Raw genomic sequence first — 17,986 nt, 5'->3', positions numbered from 1 at the left:
AAGAAAGAAAGAAAGAAAGAAAGAAAGAAAGAAAGAAAGAGAAAAAAAGAAAAAAGAAAGAAAAAAAAAAGAAAGGAAAGAAAGGAAAGAAAAGGAGTGGAGGTAGGGGACAAAAAGAAGGAAAAGAGAAGGAGTGGTGATAGGGGAGGAGGAAGGAGAAAGGGAGGGAGGGAGGAAAGAAAGAAAGAAAGAAAGAAAGAAAGAAAGAAAGAAAGGTAAAGGGAGAAAGAAAAAGGGAAGGAAGGAAGGAAGGAAGAGAGAGAGAGAGAGAAAGGAAGGAAGAGAAAGGAAGGAAGAAAAAGAGGGAAAAATAGAAAGGAAAATAGAAAGGAAAAAGAAAGAAAGAAAAAGGAATAAATAGAAAGGAAAAAGAGAGAAAAGAGGAAAAAATCGGAAGGAAAAAGAAAAGAAAGAAGAGGAAAAATAGAAAGGAAAAAGAAAGGAAAGAAAGAAAGGAAAAGGGGAAGAAAAAAAACCGCTTTCGGTGGAATTTTGCACGGGGCGTCGAGGTTGCTGGGTGGGGGTTGCGCTGACTTTTGCGCTGTGTTGCATCCACAGGAGGGAGGGGGTGTGTTGCGCTGAGTTTTGCAGGGGGCATCCAGAGTTGGGGTTCCGCTGTTTTGTTTTGTTTTTGCACGGGGCATCCAGAGGATTGCCCTGACTTTTGCACGGCGTTGCGTCGGGGGGTTGCGCTGACTTTGCACATGGGGGTGAGGATTGCGCTGAGTTTTGCAAGGGGCGTGTGTGTGTGTGTATGCGTTCCGCTGACTTGCACGGCGTTGCATGGGGGGAGGAGTTGCGCTGAGTTTTGCACGGGGCATCGATGGGGGAGGGGGTTTGAGCTCCTCTGAGGTGCTTTGAGGTGGGGGGCGCGAGGGGCGCGTCCTCCTTTTTTTTTTTTTCCTTCTGCCCTTTTTGCAACTTTGGAGCCGCCAGCACCGGACCTCCGTGGCTGAATGGGACCTAGGGAGGGAGTTTCCATTCGAAGCGGAGCGCGTCTAGAGAAAAGAAGGACGAGAGGAGACAGGATAGCAGTCTTCCAGTATTTGAGGGGCTGCCCCAAAGAAGGGGGAGTCAAGCTATCCTCCAAAGCCCCTGAAGGCAGGACGAGAAGCAATGGATGGAAACTAATCCAGGAGAGAAAGCAACTTAGAATTAAGAAGAAATTTCCTGACAGTGAGAACAATTAACCAGTGGAACTCCTTGCCACCAAAAGTTGTAGATACTCCAATACTGGAGGTTTTTAAGAAGAGACTGGACAGTCATTTATACAGGTCATCAGAGTTGGGAGGGACCTTGTAGGGCATCTAGTCCAACCCCCCTGCCCAAGCGGGAGACCCTACACCATTTCTGACAAATGGCAGTCCAGCCTCTTCTTGAAAGTCTCAAGTGATGGCGCTCCCACAATTTCCAAGGGCAACTTCTGTTCCATGGGTTGATTGTTCTCACTGTCAGAAAGTTTCTCCTTATTTCCAGGTTGAATCTTTCCTTGTTCAGTTTCCATCCATTATCCCTTGTCTGGCCTTCAGGTGCTTTGGAGAATAGCTTGACCCCCTTCCTCCTCTCTGTGGCAGCCCCTCAAATATTGGAAGATGCTCTCCTGTCTCCCCTGATCCTTCTCTTCCCTAGACTAGCCAGGCCCAGTTCCTGCAGTTGTTCATCGTAGGTGTTAGTCTCCAGTGCTCTAATCCTCCTGGTTGCTCTTCTCTGCACTCTTTCTAGAGTCTCAACATCTTTTTTATAGTGTGGTGACCAAAACTGGATGCAGTACTCTAGGTGTGGTGTTACTAAGGCTTTATAGAGTGGTATTAGTACCTCCCTTGATCTCGATTGTATCCCTCTGTTAATACAATTTAGGATTGCGTTAGCTTTTTTGGCTGCTGCTGCTGCACACGGCTGGCTCCTATTTAGCTGGTTGTCCACTGAGACTCCAAGATCCCTCTCACAGTTCCTGCAATTGAGCCTGGTTTCACCCAGTCTATATGTGTCCTTTGGGTTTTTCTTGCCCAAGTGTAGGACTTTCCTTTTCTCCACATTGAATTTCATTTTTTTAGATAGGGCCCAGTGTTCTAGTCTAGTTTGTATCTTGAGCCTATCTTCTTGGGTGTTAACTATTCCTGCCATTTGTCTGAAATGGTGTACGATCTGCTGCTTGAGGAGGGGGTTGGGCTAGAAGACCTCCAAGGTCCCTTCCAGCTCTATTCTGATTGATTGATTGATTGAATCTCTTTGCTGCACCTGAACTCCGATCTGGGTTTGTTCAGCCGCGTTAGAAGAGTTAACCATGTTAGCTTTGAAAAGAAAAAAAAAAGAAAAGAGGAAGAAGAAAGAAAGAGAAAGAAAAAGAGAGAGAAAAGTGATAGAAAGAAAAAGAGAAGGAAAGGAAAAAGTGAGAGACAGAAAAAGAAGAAAGAGAAAGGAAGGAAGGAAGGAAGGAAGGAAGGAAGGAAGGAAGGAAGGAAGGAAGAAGAAGGAAAGAAAGGAAAGAAAGAAAGAAAGAAAGAAAGAAAGAAAGAAAGAAAGAAAGAAAGAAAGAAAAAGAAAAGAGGAAAAAGGAAAAAAAAAGAAAAAGAAAGAAAGAAAAGAAAGAGACAGAAGGGAATGAAAGGAAAAAGAGGGAAAGAAAGAAAGAAAAGAGAAAGAAAAAGGGAGAAAAAAGAAAAGGGAAAAAGAAAGAAAAGTAAAGAGAAAATAGAGGAAGAAAGAGAGAAAGAAAGAGAGAAAGAAAGAGATGGAGAGGAAGGAAGGAAAGTATAGATGATGCCAGAAGAATTCAGATTCTGCTCACTGCTGTTCCTTGCAAGTAATAATCTAGCAGGGCAAGAAATGAGAGAAGCTGGATTTTTGCATGCAGGGCTTGTTCCTGAGAGGTAGCAGCCATTTTCTGCCTTAAACTCCTGCCGTCCTTCCTTCCTTTCTCTCTCTCTCTCTCTCTCTCTCATTAGAAGCCTTTGTCTGGACCAGTCACACCGTGATGGGAGGCCTTCCTTAAAATTTGAGCAGGAATTGCCGTAGGATTTAACCAGAAACCTTTGGTCCTCGTCTTATGACCACGATTGAGGCCAAGATTTCCATTGCAAACCAAGATAGTCGTTTGGTGAGCTTTCCCTTGCTTTGCGACCTTCCTTGTTTTATTTAAAACCTTGAAGTTAAGTCACTAACACAGTCACTAACATAGCTAGAATCTGGCTTCCCTATTGGCTTTGCTTGCGGGGGGGGAGTGTCATAAAACAGAGCACTCCTGACCCCCCCGGAGACTGCAACCGTCATTAATAGTTGCCAAGCATCCGAATTTCGATCATGGCAGCCATGAGGAGGCTGCAACGGTTATCAGTGTGAACAATAATCCTAAATCACTTTTTTTTTCAGAACGGTTGGTCACTTAAACAAACTCTTTGGTCACTAAGCAAACTTTCGTAAGTCGAGGACTTATCTGTATTGTACGTATGATCGCACCGAGCCGGGGCCTTCTGCAATCCCCTTTTGCCAGGGGAGAAGCGGGAGAGGGTGCCTGTTTATTAGCTCTACAGGTAGTCCTCGTTTAGCGACCACTGTTGGGGTCGGCAGCTCGGTGATTGAGCGGAGCGGTTGCTAAGTGAAACCACAACCTGTGCTTGCAGCCAGATTTCAGCTTTCCTTGCTTATGCACACCTGGGGAAGGTCCTCAACTTACAACGGTCCATTTAGTGACCATTGGAAGTTAACAACGGTGCTGGAAAAAGTGACTTAGGACAGTTTTTTTTTCACACTTAACGACCATGGCCACGTGACTTACATTCAGATCCGTGGTTCGTATTTACGGCTGGGTCAAATGATCCCCTTTTGCAACCTTCTGGCAAGCGAAGTCAATGAGGAAGCCAAGTTCGCTTAACAACGGTGTGACTAATTTAACAACGGCAGTGATTCACTTAACGAACTGTGGCCGGAAAGGTCATAAAATGGGGAAATCCAATACCTTCACCACATCCGCAACCTTAGGATGGGAACTCGGCCATTGTCTTCTCACCTGGTTTCCTAGTTTGAGCATCCCGTCTTAACGAGAACACAACAATAGCATTTTATTATTTTATTTAAATGCAGGGTTTCTCAGAATCGGCAAGTTTAAACTTGGGTGGACTTCGACTCCCAGAATTCCCCAGCCAGCCTTGTTGGACGAGGAATTCTGGGCGTTGAAGTCCACTCAACTGAAAAGTTTTCAGGGCTGAGAAACACAACGGTACTGTATTAAACCTAGATTTATTTATTTTTAATTGTTCCTTTGCTTTGAATCTTCTTGATTCCTCTGTTGGCTCAGTGAACCTACCTAGATATAGATAGGTCCTTGACATATGACTACAATTGAACCCGAAATCTTTATTTGCTAAGCAAGAGAGTTAAGGGAGTTTCCCCTTTTACGACCACAGTTGTTAAAGGGAATCACTGCACTTGTTAAATAAATAACACGGCCATTAAACGATTCTGGCTTCCCCGTTGACTTTGCCTTGTCAGAAAGTTGCAAATATGAACCTTTTGCCAAGCGCCTGGATTTTGATCACGTAATCCATGAGGATGCTGCCAACGGTCGTAAGTGTGAAAAAGGGTCGTAAGTCACTTTTTTCAGTGCCGTTGTAACTCTGAACAGTCGCTAAATGAACTTGCTGTAAGTTGAGTTACTTGCCAGGGCTGTAAATAGTAAACCCAGTTGGGAGTCTGCATTCTCTTTTTATAATCCATTTATAATCCGTTTCCTGGCTTTGCAGTTTCCTTCTTCCTCCTCTTCTTTATCCTCTCCCTTTGCCAGAGGTGTAAGGTGTGTGTAACTTTGGAGGAGGAGGAGGAAGAGTCTTTTGGAAAGGGTCACACTTTCCCCAGAAGTAATGATGAAGTTCAAAGTAATCCAGTATGCAAAGCAGGGGAAACTCCCAGTTCCCAGGATAATATTTGCAAGAAGTTAAAAAGTGCATCTACTCTTAAGATCTCAGCGGAATCCGGATTGTCTGGATTCAAGTAGCATTTGGGCGTCAAGAGCTTTTTGGCCTGTGAAAATGTGGGGTTTGTTGAAGCTGGTTTTATGCGATACCAAAAACAAACAAAAAAACCTAACATGGTTTAGACCAGCGGTCTTCAACTCCCAGAAATCCTCCTCCAGTCATATTAGCTCAGGAATCCTGGGAATTGGAAGTCCACAAGTCTTAAAGTTGCCAAGTTTGAAGACCTTTGGATTAGATGGATGGATGGATGGATGGATGGATGGATGGATAGATAGATAGATGATAGATAGATGATAGATAGATAGACAGACAGACAGACAGACAGACAGACAGACAGATATAGATTAGATAGAGATACAGTTTAGATGGATGGATAGATGGATAGATGGATAGATATAGACAGATTAGATAAATAGAGATAGATAGATGACAGTTTAAATAAGATAGATAGATAGATAGATAGATAGATAGATAGATAGATAGATAGATAGATAGACATAGATAGACATAGATAGATAGACATAGATAGATAGACATAGATTAGATAGAGATTTTATGCGATACCAAAAACAAAACAAAAAACTAACATGGTTTAGACCAGCGGTCTTCAACTCCCAGAATTCCTCCTCCAGTCATGTTAGCTCAGGAATCCTGGGAATTGGAAGTCCACAAGTCTTAAAGTTGCCAAGTTTGAAGACCGTTGGATTAGATGGATGGATGGATGGATGGATGGGTGGGTGGGTGGATGGATGGATGGATATATAGATAGATATATATAGATAGATAGATAGATAGATAGATAGATAGATAGATAGATAGACAGACAGACAGACAGACAGACAGACAGACAGACAGATAGATTAGATAGAGATACAGTTTAGATGGATGGATGGATGGATGGATGGATGGATGGATGGGTAGGTGGGTGGATGGATGGATAGATAGATAGATAGATAGATAGATAGATAGATAGATAGATAGATGATAGATAGATGATAGATAGATGATAGATAGATGATAGATAGATAGATTGATAGATAGATGATAGATAGATAGATGATAGATAGATAGATAGATAGATAGATAGATAGATGATTGATAGATAGATAGATAGACAGACAGACAGACAGACAGACAGACAGACAGATATAGATTAGATAGAGATACAGTTTAGATGGATGGATGGATGGATGGATGGATGGATAGATGGATGGATAGATGGATAGATATAGACAGATTAGATAACTGGAGATAGATAGATGGATGGATAGATGGATGGATAGATGGATAGATATAGACAGATTAGATAAATAGAGATAGATAGATAGACAGTTTAGATAGATAGATAGATAGATGGATAGATAGATAGATAGATAGACATAGATTAGATAGAGATTTTATGCGATACCAAAAACAAAACAAAAAACTAACATGGTTTAGACCAGCGGTCTTCAACTCCCAGAATTCCTCCTCCAGTCATGTTAACTCAGGAATTCTGGGAGTTGGAAGTCCACAAGTCTTAAACTTGCCACGTTTGAAGGCCCTTGGATTAGATGGATGGATGGATGGATGGATGGATAGATAGATAGATAGACAGATAGAGATTAGATAGAGATAGACAGTTTAGATAGATAGATAGATAGATGATAGATAGATAGATAGACAGATAGACAGATAGATAGACAGATATAGATTAGATAGAGATAGACAGTTTAGATAGATACATAGATAGATAGATAGATAGATAGATAGATAGATAGATAGATAGATAGATAGACAGAGACAGACACACAGATAGAGATAGACAGATTAGATAGAGATAGACAGTTTAGATAGATAGATAGATAGATAGATAGATAGATAGATAGATAGATAGATAGACAGATAGACAGATAGACAGATAGAGATTAGATAGAGATAGACAGTTTAGATAGATAGATAGATAGATAGATAGATAGATGATAGATAGATAGATAGATGATAGATAGATAAATATAGATAGATATAGATAGATAGATAGATAGATAGATAGATAGATAGATAGATAGATAGAGATTAGATAGATAGAGATAGACAGTTTAGATGGATGGATGGATGGATGGATGGATGGATGGATGGATGGATAGATAGATAGGTAGAGATAGACAGATTAGATAGAGATAGACAGTTTAGATAGGTAGGTAGGTAGGTAGGTAGGTAGGTAGATAGATAGATAAATAGATAGATAGATAGATAGATAGATAGATAGATAGATAGATAGATATGGAGATGGAAGATAGACACTGTAGTTCAAGGGTCTTCAAACTTGACAGTTTTAAGACTTGTGGACTTCAACTCCCAGAATTCCTCCTCCAGTCAGGTTAGCTCAAGAATTCTGGGAGTTGAAGTCCACAAGTCTTAAACTTGCCACATTTGAAGGCCCTTGGATTAGATAGATAGATGATAGATAAATGATAGATAGAGATGAAGGTAGAAGATATAGATAAGATAGATACTGTAGATCAGGGGTCTTCAAACTTGACAGCTTTAAGACTTGTGGACTTCAACTCCCAGAATTCCTCCTCCTGTCATGTTAGCTCAGGAATTCTGGGAGTTGAAGTCCACAAGCCTTAAACTTGCCAAGTTGGAAGAGCCTTGGATTAGATAGAAGTCAATATTTGTAGCTAAGGGTTGAATTGTGGGATCCTCAGCGCTCTCAGAAGTGGATTGTTTTCTTGCAGACGTTTAATGTCCTGACTGGGTAACGTCAGTGCTAGAAGGGAGTGGAGTTTGTGGAGAGGAGGAGGAGGAGGGAGGGAGGAGGAGGAGGAGGAGGGGAGGAGGAGGAGGACTGCGGGGTCCTTGGTGCGCTCTGAAGTGGATTGTTTTCTTGCAGACGTTTCATTCCCTAACTAGGTAATGTCATCAGTGCACAAGATGGTTTGTTGAACTTTGCCCTTAAACGATGGGGAGGCTTTTGGACCAGTTGAGAATCCTGGTTGTTGGCCATGGGAGGGCTTCCCCCGGGGCCCTCTTGAAATATTTTGGACTTGCCTTCCCTTATACAAGGGCTCTTCCACTCTCAACCCCTCATTTAGCGATGGGAGCCCAGCCTGTCTTCTTATGTTGGGTGCAGCAAAGTGATTCAATCAATCAGAGCAGAGCTGGAAGGGGCCTCGGAGGTCTTCTAGTCCAACCCCCCTGCTTAGGCAGAAAACCCTATAGCAGTTCAGACAAATGGCTGTCCAATATCTTCTTAAAAACCTCCAGTGTTGGAACATCCACAACTTCTGGAGGCCAGGCGTTCCACTGCTTAATGGTTCTCCCTGTCAGGAAATTCCTCCGTATTTCCATATTGGAACTCCCTCTGACTTAACCTCCCAGAATTCCCTTGCCCAGGATGTTTTCAGATGGGTGGATCATAGAATCATAGAGCTGGAAGGGTGCTTGGAGGTCTTATATAGTCCAGGGGTCTCCAACCTTAGCAACTTTAACACTTGTGGACTTCAACTCCCAGAATTCCTCAGCCAGCAAAGCTGGCTGAGGAACTCTGGGAGTTGAAGTCCACAAGTCTTAAAGTTGCCAAGGTTGAGACCCCTGTTCTAGTCCATCCCTCTGCCCAAACAGGAGACCCTATCCCCGTGTTCAGGGGTGGGATTCTGCAGGTTCGCACCTATTTGCTAGAACCGGTTGTTAACATTCTAAGCAGTTTGGAGAACCAGTTGTTAGAAGAAATTACAGGGCTAATCCTGTAAGGAAGGCAGGAAGGAAACATTCTGGTGTTGCTTACAGAAACTGCCTCTCCGTTAACCCTTATTACATTCTTGGCAGGACTAGACTTCCTGTCTCAGGAACGTCTCTGGAGGTTTTTCCCCCTCCTTTGCTGGTACTTTGCTTGTGCGGAGTGACCATTCAAAGTTACAATGGCACTGAAAAAAGTGACTTATGACCGTTTTCCACACTTACGACTGTTGCAACATCCCCACAGTCATGAGAGGCCAGGCAAGGAGATGCGTGCCTCGATGTGAGTGATATTGAGTTGGCCACGCCCACCCAGTCACATGACCACCAAGCCATGTCCACCCAGTCACATGACCACCAAGCCACACCCACCACCTAAGCCACGCCCACAGAACCGGTTGTTAAAAATTTGAATCCCATCCCTGCTTACCACTTCTGGAGGCAAGTAGTTCCACTGGCTAATTGTTCTCTCTGTTCGGATAAAGGTGGGGGATAAAGGCATTAACGAAAGCAGTGTGGGGTTTGAAGCTCCGCCCCTTTTGTGCATAAATTGTCACATTCAACATACAGGTACCCCTCAACCTGTTTGTTTAGTGAACCTGTGAAGTTACAACAGCACCGAAAAAAGCGACCTATGACCGTTATTTCACACTTACGACCGTTCCAGCATCCCCGTGGTCACGGGATCAAAATTTGAAAGGCTCGGCAACTGGCATGTACTTATGCCTGTTGCAGCATCCTGGGATCACGGAATTCCCCTTTTTGCAACCTTCCGGCCGGCAAAATCCATGGCTGCAAAGCATTAACAACTGGGTTACTAACTGGACAACTGCAAAGATTTACTTCATGACTGCGGCAAGAAAGGTTGTAAAATGGTGGGGCAAAACTCGTTCAGCGACCGTGTGGTGAAAGTTTGGGGCTCAGTTGTGATCGTAAGTCAAGGACTGCCTGTACAACGGGGGGGGGGTGAGGAGCTTGCAAGAGTGACCCAATTTTTGAGACAGGAGGATCAGATCCTGCAGGTATCTTCAACAGATAACCGATAATCAGAGTTGGAAGGGACCTTGTAGGTCATCTAGTCCAACCCTCTGCTCAAGCAGGAGTCCCTACACCATTTCTGACCAATGGAAGTCCAATCTCTTCTTGAAAGCCTCCAGTGGTGAAGCTCCCACAACTTCTGAAGGCAACTTCTGTTCCATGGGTTGATTGTTCTCCCTGTCAGAGAGTTTCTCCTTATTTCCAGGTTGAATCTCTCTCCTTGATCAGTTTCCATCCATTGTTCCTTGTCGGGCCTTCTGGTGCCTTGGAAAATAGCTTGACCCCTTCCTCCTCCCTGTGGCAGCCCCTCAAATATTGGAAGGCTGCCTCCTGTCTCCCCTGGTCCTTCTCTTCCCTAGACTAACCAGGTCCAGTTCCTGCAACCGTTCTTCATATGTTTTAACCTCCAGTCCCCTAATAATCTTCTTGGCTCTTCTCTGGATTCTTTCTAGATTCCCAACATCTTTTTTTTATTGTGGTGACCAGAACTGGACAATTGAACTGAACAGAACAAAACAGCTGTTCCACTGATTAATGGCAGCCCCTCAAATATTGTAAGGCTGCTCTCCTGTCTCCCCTGGTCCTTCTCTTCACCAGACTAACCAGGCCCAGTTCCTGCAACTGTTCATCGTATGTTTTAGTCTCCAGTCCCCTCATCATCCTGGTTGCTCTTCTCTGTACTTTTTCTAGAGTCTCAACATCTTTTTTACATCTCTTCTTTGTGGCAAGCTCTGAGATATTGGAATATTGCTATCATGTCCCCCCATCCTTCTTTTCCTTAAACTAGGCATGTCCTCTGTCCATCCATGATTCACTCAGATGTCTTTTTCTTTCTTTCTTTCTTTCTTTCTTTCTTTCTTTCTTTCTTTCTTTCTTTCTTTCTTTCTTTCTTTCTTTCTTTCTTTCTTTCTTTCCTTCCTTCCTTCCTTCTTCCTTCCTTCCTTCCTTCCTTCTTTCTTCCTTCCTTCCTTCCTTCCTTCCTTCCTTCCTTCCTTCCTTCCTTCCTTTCCTTCCTTTCCTTCCTTTCCTTTCCTTCCTTCCTTCCTTCCTTCCTTCCTTCCTTCTCTTTTTTTTCTCTTTGGAAAATAGCTTGACCCACCCCTCTTATCTGTGGCAGCCCCTGAGATATTAGAAGACCTCTATCCTGTCTCCCCTGGTCCTTCTCTTCCCTAGACTAGCCAGGCCCAGTTCCTGCAACCTAACTTCGTATGTTTTAGCCTCCGGTCTCCCTAATCCTCCTGGTTGCTCTTCTCTGCACTCTTTCTAGAGTCTCGGCCTCTTTTTTTATAGGGTGGTGACCAAAACTCGATGCAGTACCCTAGGTGTGGTCTTACTAAGGCTTTACAGCAGGGGTGTCCAACCTTTCACCTTCCCTGGGCCACATTAGAAGATGAAAATTTGGTTTGGGCCGCACATAATTAAATTAAATAATAAAATAAATTAAATTAAAATAATAAAATAAAATAAAATAATTATGTATTATTTATTATTAATTATTTATTAAAAATTATTTATTTTTATTTTATAATTTTGTGGCCAAATTTTGCGGGATGGGGGGAGAGGGGAAGAAAGCTCGCCCGCCTCGCACCTACCTCTCCTCCTGCAAATTATTTATTTTTATTAATTTTCCGGCCAAATTTTGCGGGGTGGGGGGAGGGGGAAGAAAGCTCGCCCGCCTCACGCCTACCTCTCCTCCTGCAAATGCAGAAGCAGCCGCAGCGGTGGCGGCGGCGACAACAGCAGGAGGTGGCGGGGCGGGACTTTTGGGCTGCGGCTGCCCACCTTTTCTGTTGCTCGCCTCGCCCCGCCTCGCGCCTGCCTCTCCTCCTCCTCCTCACTGGATCTTTCATGAAGGTTGGGGTGGGCGTTGGGCCGCATTACGAGGCGACCTGGGCCGCATGCGGCCCGTGGGCCGCGGGTTGGACAAGCCTGCTTTACAGAGTGGTATTAGTACCTCCCTTGATCTCGATTGTATCCCCCTGTTGATGCAGCTTAGGATTGCATTGGCTTTTTTGGCTGCTGCTGCACACGTCTGGCTCCTATTTAGCTGGTTGTCCACCAAGACTCCAAGATCCCTCTCACAGTTCCTGCTACTGAGCCTGGTTTCACCCAGTCTATGTGTGTCCTTTGGGTTTTTCTTGCCTAAATGTAAAACTTTACTTTCCTCCACGTTGAATTTTAATTTTGTTCGATAGAGCCCAGGGTTCAAGTCTGTCACGATCCATCTGGATCTTGAGCCTGGATAAAGGTAAACCGTGGAATTTTATTTAGCGAGCAGTGATTTCTGACGTGTAAGTCTTGCAGAAAGGGGTGTGCGCAGACTACGCAAGTCAGTGTTGTGGGTTCTTGTTCCTTCAACCGGAGTTGTGTTACGGGGCGTTTTCTACAACCCCAACTAACCTAGCCATCTCGTGAGGCTGGTTGTTATTCAGGATTATTTTTTCTGCTTGGCAACTAGAGTTCTCCACGTGGGTTCCAGAGGGATGTTTTTGGATGACGTGTAAAATTGAGATAGAAATGCAAACAGACCCCACCTTAATTTTGTTTACTAGTAATTTTGTTTGCCGGGGGCGGTCATCATTCCAGAGAATTTTCCTTATCTAAACAGAGGAATGTTCAAGGCTGGCCAAAAAGTACTGGGAACTGACCTTCAACTTCCTGCTGGCTTCCCCATTGAGATTTGATTGGGCGTTGGTTCTTACCCGATACGCCCCTTCTCGGCGAGCCGCGAGGAGCATCCAGAGACTGGGATGTGCTTCTGAGTCCTCTTCTTGCAGGCTGAGCTTTAGATGAGGAAACGCTCCGCCCCCTCACGTGACACGGCGCAGCGTCTCCCCAGTTTTTTTTTGCGATAACGAGAAGAAAGGTTATGAAATCCTTCTAATCAACTATTGGCTCCTTGGCTGAAACAAGAGTCCCCACCAGACGGAGAAGCTAGGGTGGGGCTGGATGCTCCTCGCGGCTCGCCGAGAAGGGGCGTATCAGGTAAGAACCAACGCCCATTCTCCCTCGAGCCGCTCGGAGCATCCAGAGACTGGGACATACCAAAGCTTGGCTGTCCTACGGGTGGGACTCCGTCTGGCCCGAAAGCCCCTCCGGATCACTGATGACCCTCTGTAAGACTCGTCGGCCAAAAGAGGCCTCCGCTGAGGCATACGTATCTGTTTTGTAATGTCTGATAAACGGGGACGGAGAGGCCCAGGTGGCTGCCCGACAAATGTCAGCTATGGGGGCTTGCTTGGCCCAGGCCGCCGAGGTAGCTGCACTCCTGGTGGAATGGGCGGTTATTCCACCAGGTGCGGGCAGAGATTGAGAAAGGTAGCACCTGGCGATAGTCGCCCTAATCCAGCGACTGATGGTGGAGGGAGAGACCTTGAGTCCCAGTGTCCTGGGCTGAAAGGAGAGGAAAAGGGATTCTGATCTTCGCAGGGATTGAGTGCGCTTAATATATATACGCAAGGCCCTTCTAACATCTAGGGTGTGCCAAAGGACCTCCCTGTCCCTCGAGGGCCTGGGGCAAAAGTTTGGTAGGACCAGTTCCTGTGACCTATGGAAGGGTGAGTTAACCTTGGGTAGGAAGGTGGGGTCGGGGCGAAGGACCACCCGATCAGCGTGGAACACGCATAGATCGCTCCTAACTGACAAAGCTGCTATTTCCGAAACTCGACGAGCGGAAGTAATAGCCACTAGAAAAACTACTTTAAAAGTTAGAAATTGAAGGGATGACTCCCTCAGAGGCTCAAACGGATGTCGTGTAAGAGAAAGGAGGACCTTGTTGAGGTTCCATGTGGGGAACCTGTGAACAGTGGGAGGGCACAGGTTGGTGGCGCCCCTAAGGAAAGATCTAACCCGGGGATGAGAAAGGGAACCGTAGTTATCACAGGAGACCACGGTTGAGAGGGCAGAAACCTGCCGTCTCAGGGTGTTAGGTGCAAGCCTTCCTGAAGAAATTCCAGGATCTGTGCAATAGAAGGAGAGAGGGGGTCAACCTGGGACCCACTACACCACTTGCAAAAACCCTTCCAAGTGGCATCATAAATTCGTGTGGTGGAGGGCCTCCTAGCGGCCAAAAGAGTGTCGATGACTTGACTGGAGAGTTTCTCGCTGGTCAAACGGATCCGTTCAACCTCCAGACGGCTAACTGGAGCCATTGAGGCTCCGGATGCAGAAGGGGCCCCTGGGAGAGGGAGACCCTGTCCGGGGGGATCCGCCATGGGGGCACTACCGATAAATTGCGGAGGTCCGCAAACCACGGTCGCCTGGGCCAATAGGGAGCCACCAGGAGAAGGTCTGCCCTCTCCTGAATGAGTTTCTGTATGACTCTGGGAACTAGCGGGAGCGGAGGGAAGGCATATAGGAGCCCTGGGGGCCATGGGCAGCGCAGTGCGTTGTGATTCTCCGACCCGTGAGACGGGTACCTGGAGAAAAACCGTGGAAGCTGCGTGTTGGACGGGGAAGCGAAGAGATCCACCACTGGCAGGCCGAATATTCTGGACGCCTCTTTGAATAGGGATGGATGGAGACGCCATTCTGTTTGGTCCACCGTGGCCCTGCTCAGCCAGTCCGCCTGGGTATTGTCGATTCCGGAGATGTGTTCGGCTTTTAGTGATAGGAGGTTGGATTCTGCCCAGCGGCAGAGACGCTCGGCCTCCCTCATCAGCTGGATAGACTGGGTGCCCCCTTGCCTGTTGATATGGGCCTTGGCCGTGACGTTGTCCGTGAGAATGAGGACGTGATGTCCGCGGACCTGAGGGAGGAAGCTGCGCAGGGCCAGGTGGACGGCGTGAAGCTCCAGCCAGTTGATGCTGCATCTTTGCTCGATCGGCGACCATTTGCCCTGTGCCGAGAGCGAGTTGACGTGAGCGCCCCAACCGGATAGGCTTGCGTCCGTAGTGATGGTAAGCCGTTGAGGTTCCGTGAAGAGGTGGCCCCTGTTGATGGCGGGGTTGGTCCACCAGAGGAGAGACGTGAGGACCTTTGGAGGAACCTTGACTCTGGCCTTCGAGTTGCTCCTTCCGGATCTTTGGAACGGGAGCAGGAACCACTGAAGGGATCTGCTGTGTAAACGGGCCCAGGGAATAATTGAGATGCATGACACCATCTTACCCAACAATTTAGAAAGGTCAAGTAAGGCCACCCTCCTTGAACGCCTAACCTGTTTGACCAGGGCTTGAATGCTAAGGAACCTCTCCGAAGAGAGGAAAACCCTTTGTGAAACCGAATCAATTATGGCTCCCAAGTGGGTGATTCGGGTGGATGGGGTAAGTTGGCTCTTTTGCCAATTGACTAGGAACCCATGTGCCCGTAAGGCGGAGAGGGTGACTCTGGTATCCCTGACTGCCTGGGACTTGGACGGGGATAGAATAAGGATATCGTCCAAGTAGCAGTGGAGGCGGACGGGAACGCTCCTGAGGTGAGCCGCCAGGGCCGCAAGGACCTTGGTGAAGGTCCTGGGGGCCGAGGCCAGTCCAAAGGGTAGGGCCACGTATTGATAGTGAAGGCTATTATAACAGAACCTGAGGAATTTGTGGTGAGAGGGCCTGATTGGGATGTGGAGGTATGCCTCCGAAAGATCTATGGAAGATAACCAGTCTCCCCGCCTGGTACCTAAGAGAATTGATTGCAAGGTGTGCATTTTGAATTTGCGCTGGATAAGGTGACGGTTGAGCCGTTTCAAGTCTAGGATGGCTCTCCAGCCCCCAGAGTGCTTGGGCACCACAAAGAGATGGGAGTAGAATCCCGTCCTCTCTGAGTCGGTGGGACAGGTTGAATGGCCTGAATGTCAAGCAGGTGATGGATGGCTGCATCCATTAGTGCACGTTGGCGGGATCCCTTGAGGTGGGGGATGAGATGAAACAATCAGAGGGGGGACCTGAACTCAAGGGCGAGACCAAACCTGACGGTGTCCCTAACCCATGCATCGGATGTGGATTTGTCCCATTGGGCGGCGAAGTGACTGAGGCGGCCGCCGATGGGGAGGGAGGAAGAGGCTCTATCTGGTTCGGCGGTAGGGCCTTCCTCCCGATCCCCGAAAGGGCCTCTTATAGTTGCCGCCACGTCTGCTTCTGTCGCCAGAGTCCGAACGATCCTGAGATCGGAAGGAAGGGGGTCTCGGGTATCTGGGCGGGAAGGGGGGTTGGTAGAAGGGGCGGGGGAAGCCCCTCCGAAAGGGCTGTGGGCCCCTTGTCTCTGACCTTCGAAAAAGGGAGGGCAGATACTTTCTCTTGCTGCGGCCCTCGACCAGCAGGGGTTCCAAGGCCGGGCCGAACAGTTTATCTCCCTTGATGGGAGCAGTGGCCAGCTTGACCTTGTTCTTTACATCCACCTGCCAGTGTTTGAGCCACAGCAGGCGGCGAGCTGTGACGTGCGACGTGATGGCCCTGGAAGAGAACTTTACCGATTGGTAAGTGGCGTCAGCCGAGAACTCTGCTGCGGCCACCAGCTTCGCTATGTCTTGGTGTGCTCTCACATTGGACGCGGGGACGTGTTCTCTCAGCTGACGTAGCCAGTGGATAGAGGACCTTGTGAAGAATGAAGCGGCCGTAGCCGATTTAATGGCCCAGGCGTCGGATAGATGGGCCCTGCGCAACGCCAGTTCCGTCCGCTTGTCCTCAGGTTTCAAGGCCTCTAAGGCCTCACTGGGGGTAAAGGAGGAAGCAAGGCCCACAATGGGATCATCAACCTCCGGTATGTTCAGAAGGCTAGACATTGCCGAATCGAGATTAAAGAATCTCTTGTCTTGGCTAGAGGGTGTAGGAGGGGTCCCTGTGGAAGTAAGTTGTTTCACTACTAGGTCTACGAAGATGGGTGGGGACGGGATGACCTCAGCCTCCACCACTGGTTGAGTGAAAATGGAGTCCTCTGGGCCCTCTGGGACGGGGGGGAGGTCAGCAGGAGACTGGGGAAGAAGACCAGAGACGTTCTTGGCCTTAAGGAGGAGGGATTTAAACATGTGGGGCTTGAACAGCCCCCCAAATACGGGTTGGTTGGGAGAGGTCCCCTCGTCCTCCGACATCTCGCCCTCCATGATGTCCGCCTCTAAGAGGGGTTCACTATAACGGGAGGATCCCATCCGGGAGTCCTCTTCCTCTTCCCTGAAATCCCCAAAGTCCCCTTCCTCCTCCTCCTGGGCCCCAACCGGAGGAGGGCTGTCCCTCTGAGAGAGTACCTGATCAACTGGGGGAACCGGCTGTGGAAGGGATCTGATGGATAAAGAGTCGTGCTCGGAAGCTCGTGGAGAGAAGCCTGATCTGGTCATGCCCTGGCGGATGGCGATTCCATCCAAGCCCTGATGTGGGCTGGAACCTCGGAGGTAGAGGGTTCTTCCTGGCGCAGACCAGCAGCCGTGGGTGTAAAGGTGGCTTCAGGGGTCCGTCTAATCGGAGGTCCAGGGATCGAATGACCCTGAAGTGGACTGCGCCTAGGTAGGGAAGAAGGGTCTGGGGGGGAAGAGGTTGAGTAGTGGTAGGGGGGGTGGGAGAAGGAAGGGCTGGAGGCCCCGAGCGGGACTCCCTTGATCGCCTGTCAAACTCCTTTTCCAACGCTTTATGGCGCCTTAAGGCGTCACGTTGGGAGGCCTTGGGGGGTTCCTTGTCCTGTCTAGAGCCCTTAGGTTCCTTGTCCTGCCTGCGCAAGTAGTGGGACTTTGCCTTAGCCTTCAAAGAAGGACGTTTAGAGAGATTGTCCTCTGCCATGTTAGATAATGAATACTAGTAAGGGCGGTTGGCTCGCCTGGAATTGGCCTGTGGATAGGGCCGGGTGAGGATTGAGCTGGCCCGCTCCCCCTTTTGGAATTTGATATGTACAGAGATAACAGACAGTAAAGTATCTATGTAATATGATATGTACAGATATATATATATATACTTTTGATTTCTATTTAAGCTCTTCTTTTTTTTTTTTTTACACCAGTTGTATTTACAGGGTATCCGTATATATACATATAACTACAAGAAAAAATTTTGTATAAATTTTTTTTTTTACTTCTTTTTGTAATATAATTTTTTTATTTTATTATTATTATTATTATTATTATTATTATTATTATTATTATTATTATTATTATTATTATTATTATTATTATTTTATATAAACAGTAACCGTAACAGGAAGGAACTATAACTGTATCTCAGTACAGGCCGGATTAGCCAAATAAACGCCTGAGGCCTAGAGCGGAAAAGGCCTCTGGCAGCAGGCCTCCAGACAACAAAAAAAACCGGAGGGGGGGGAGCTGCAGCTTCGCCCCGATAAAGGCTGCG

The 17,986-nt window shown here is 47.0% G+C and overlaps 2 protein-coding genes across 2 annotated transcripts in view; one reads left to right on the top strand and one right to left on the bottom strand.

Annotated features, from left to right (window-relative positions):
- Positions 1–17,986, top strand: part of TSKU (tsukushi, small leucine rich proteoglycan) — a 36,909-nt gene that overhangs the window by 558 nt on the left and 18,365 nt on the right. The window lies entirely within an intron of this gene.
- Positions 15,721–16,800, bottom strand: LOC148130345 (uncharacterized). Its single transcript, XM_087967517.1, has 2 exons — positions 16,319–16,800; positions 15,721–16,219 (listed from the first exon to the last, which is right to left on the bottom strand). The coding sequence occupies exons 1-2, from the start codon at positions 16,798–16,800 to the stop codon at positions 15,721–15,723; spliced, it is 981 nt and encodes a 326-aa protein (XP_087823643.1).

This window comes from Notechis scutatus, chromosome 5 (genome assembly GCF_049901735.1).
Source record: "Notechis scutatus isolate UNSWTSFEM ecotype Mainland chromosome 5, rNotScu1.2, whole genome shotgun sequence".
Lineage (NCBI taxonomy): Eukaryota > Metazoa > Chordata > Lepidosauria > Squamata > Elapidae > Notechis > Notechis scutatus.
This window is presented reverse-complemented; position numbering and strand designations above follow the sequence as displayed.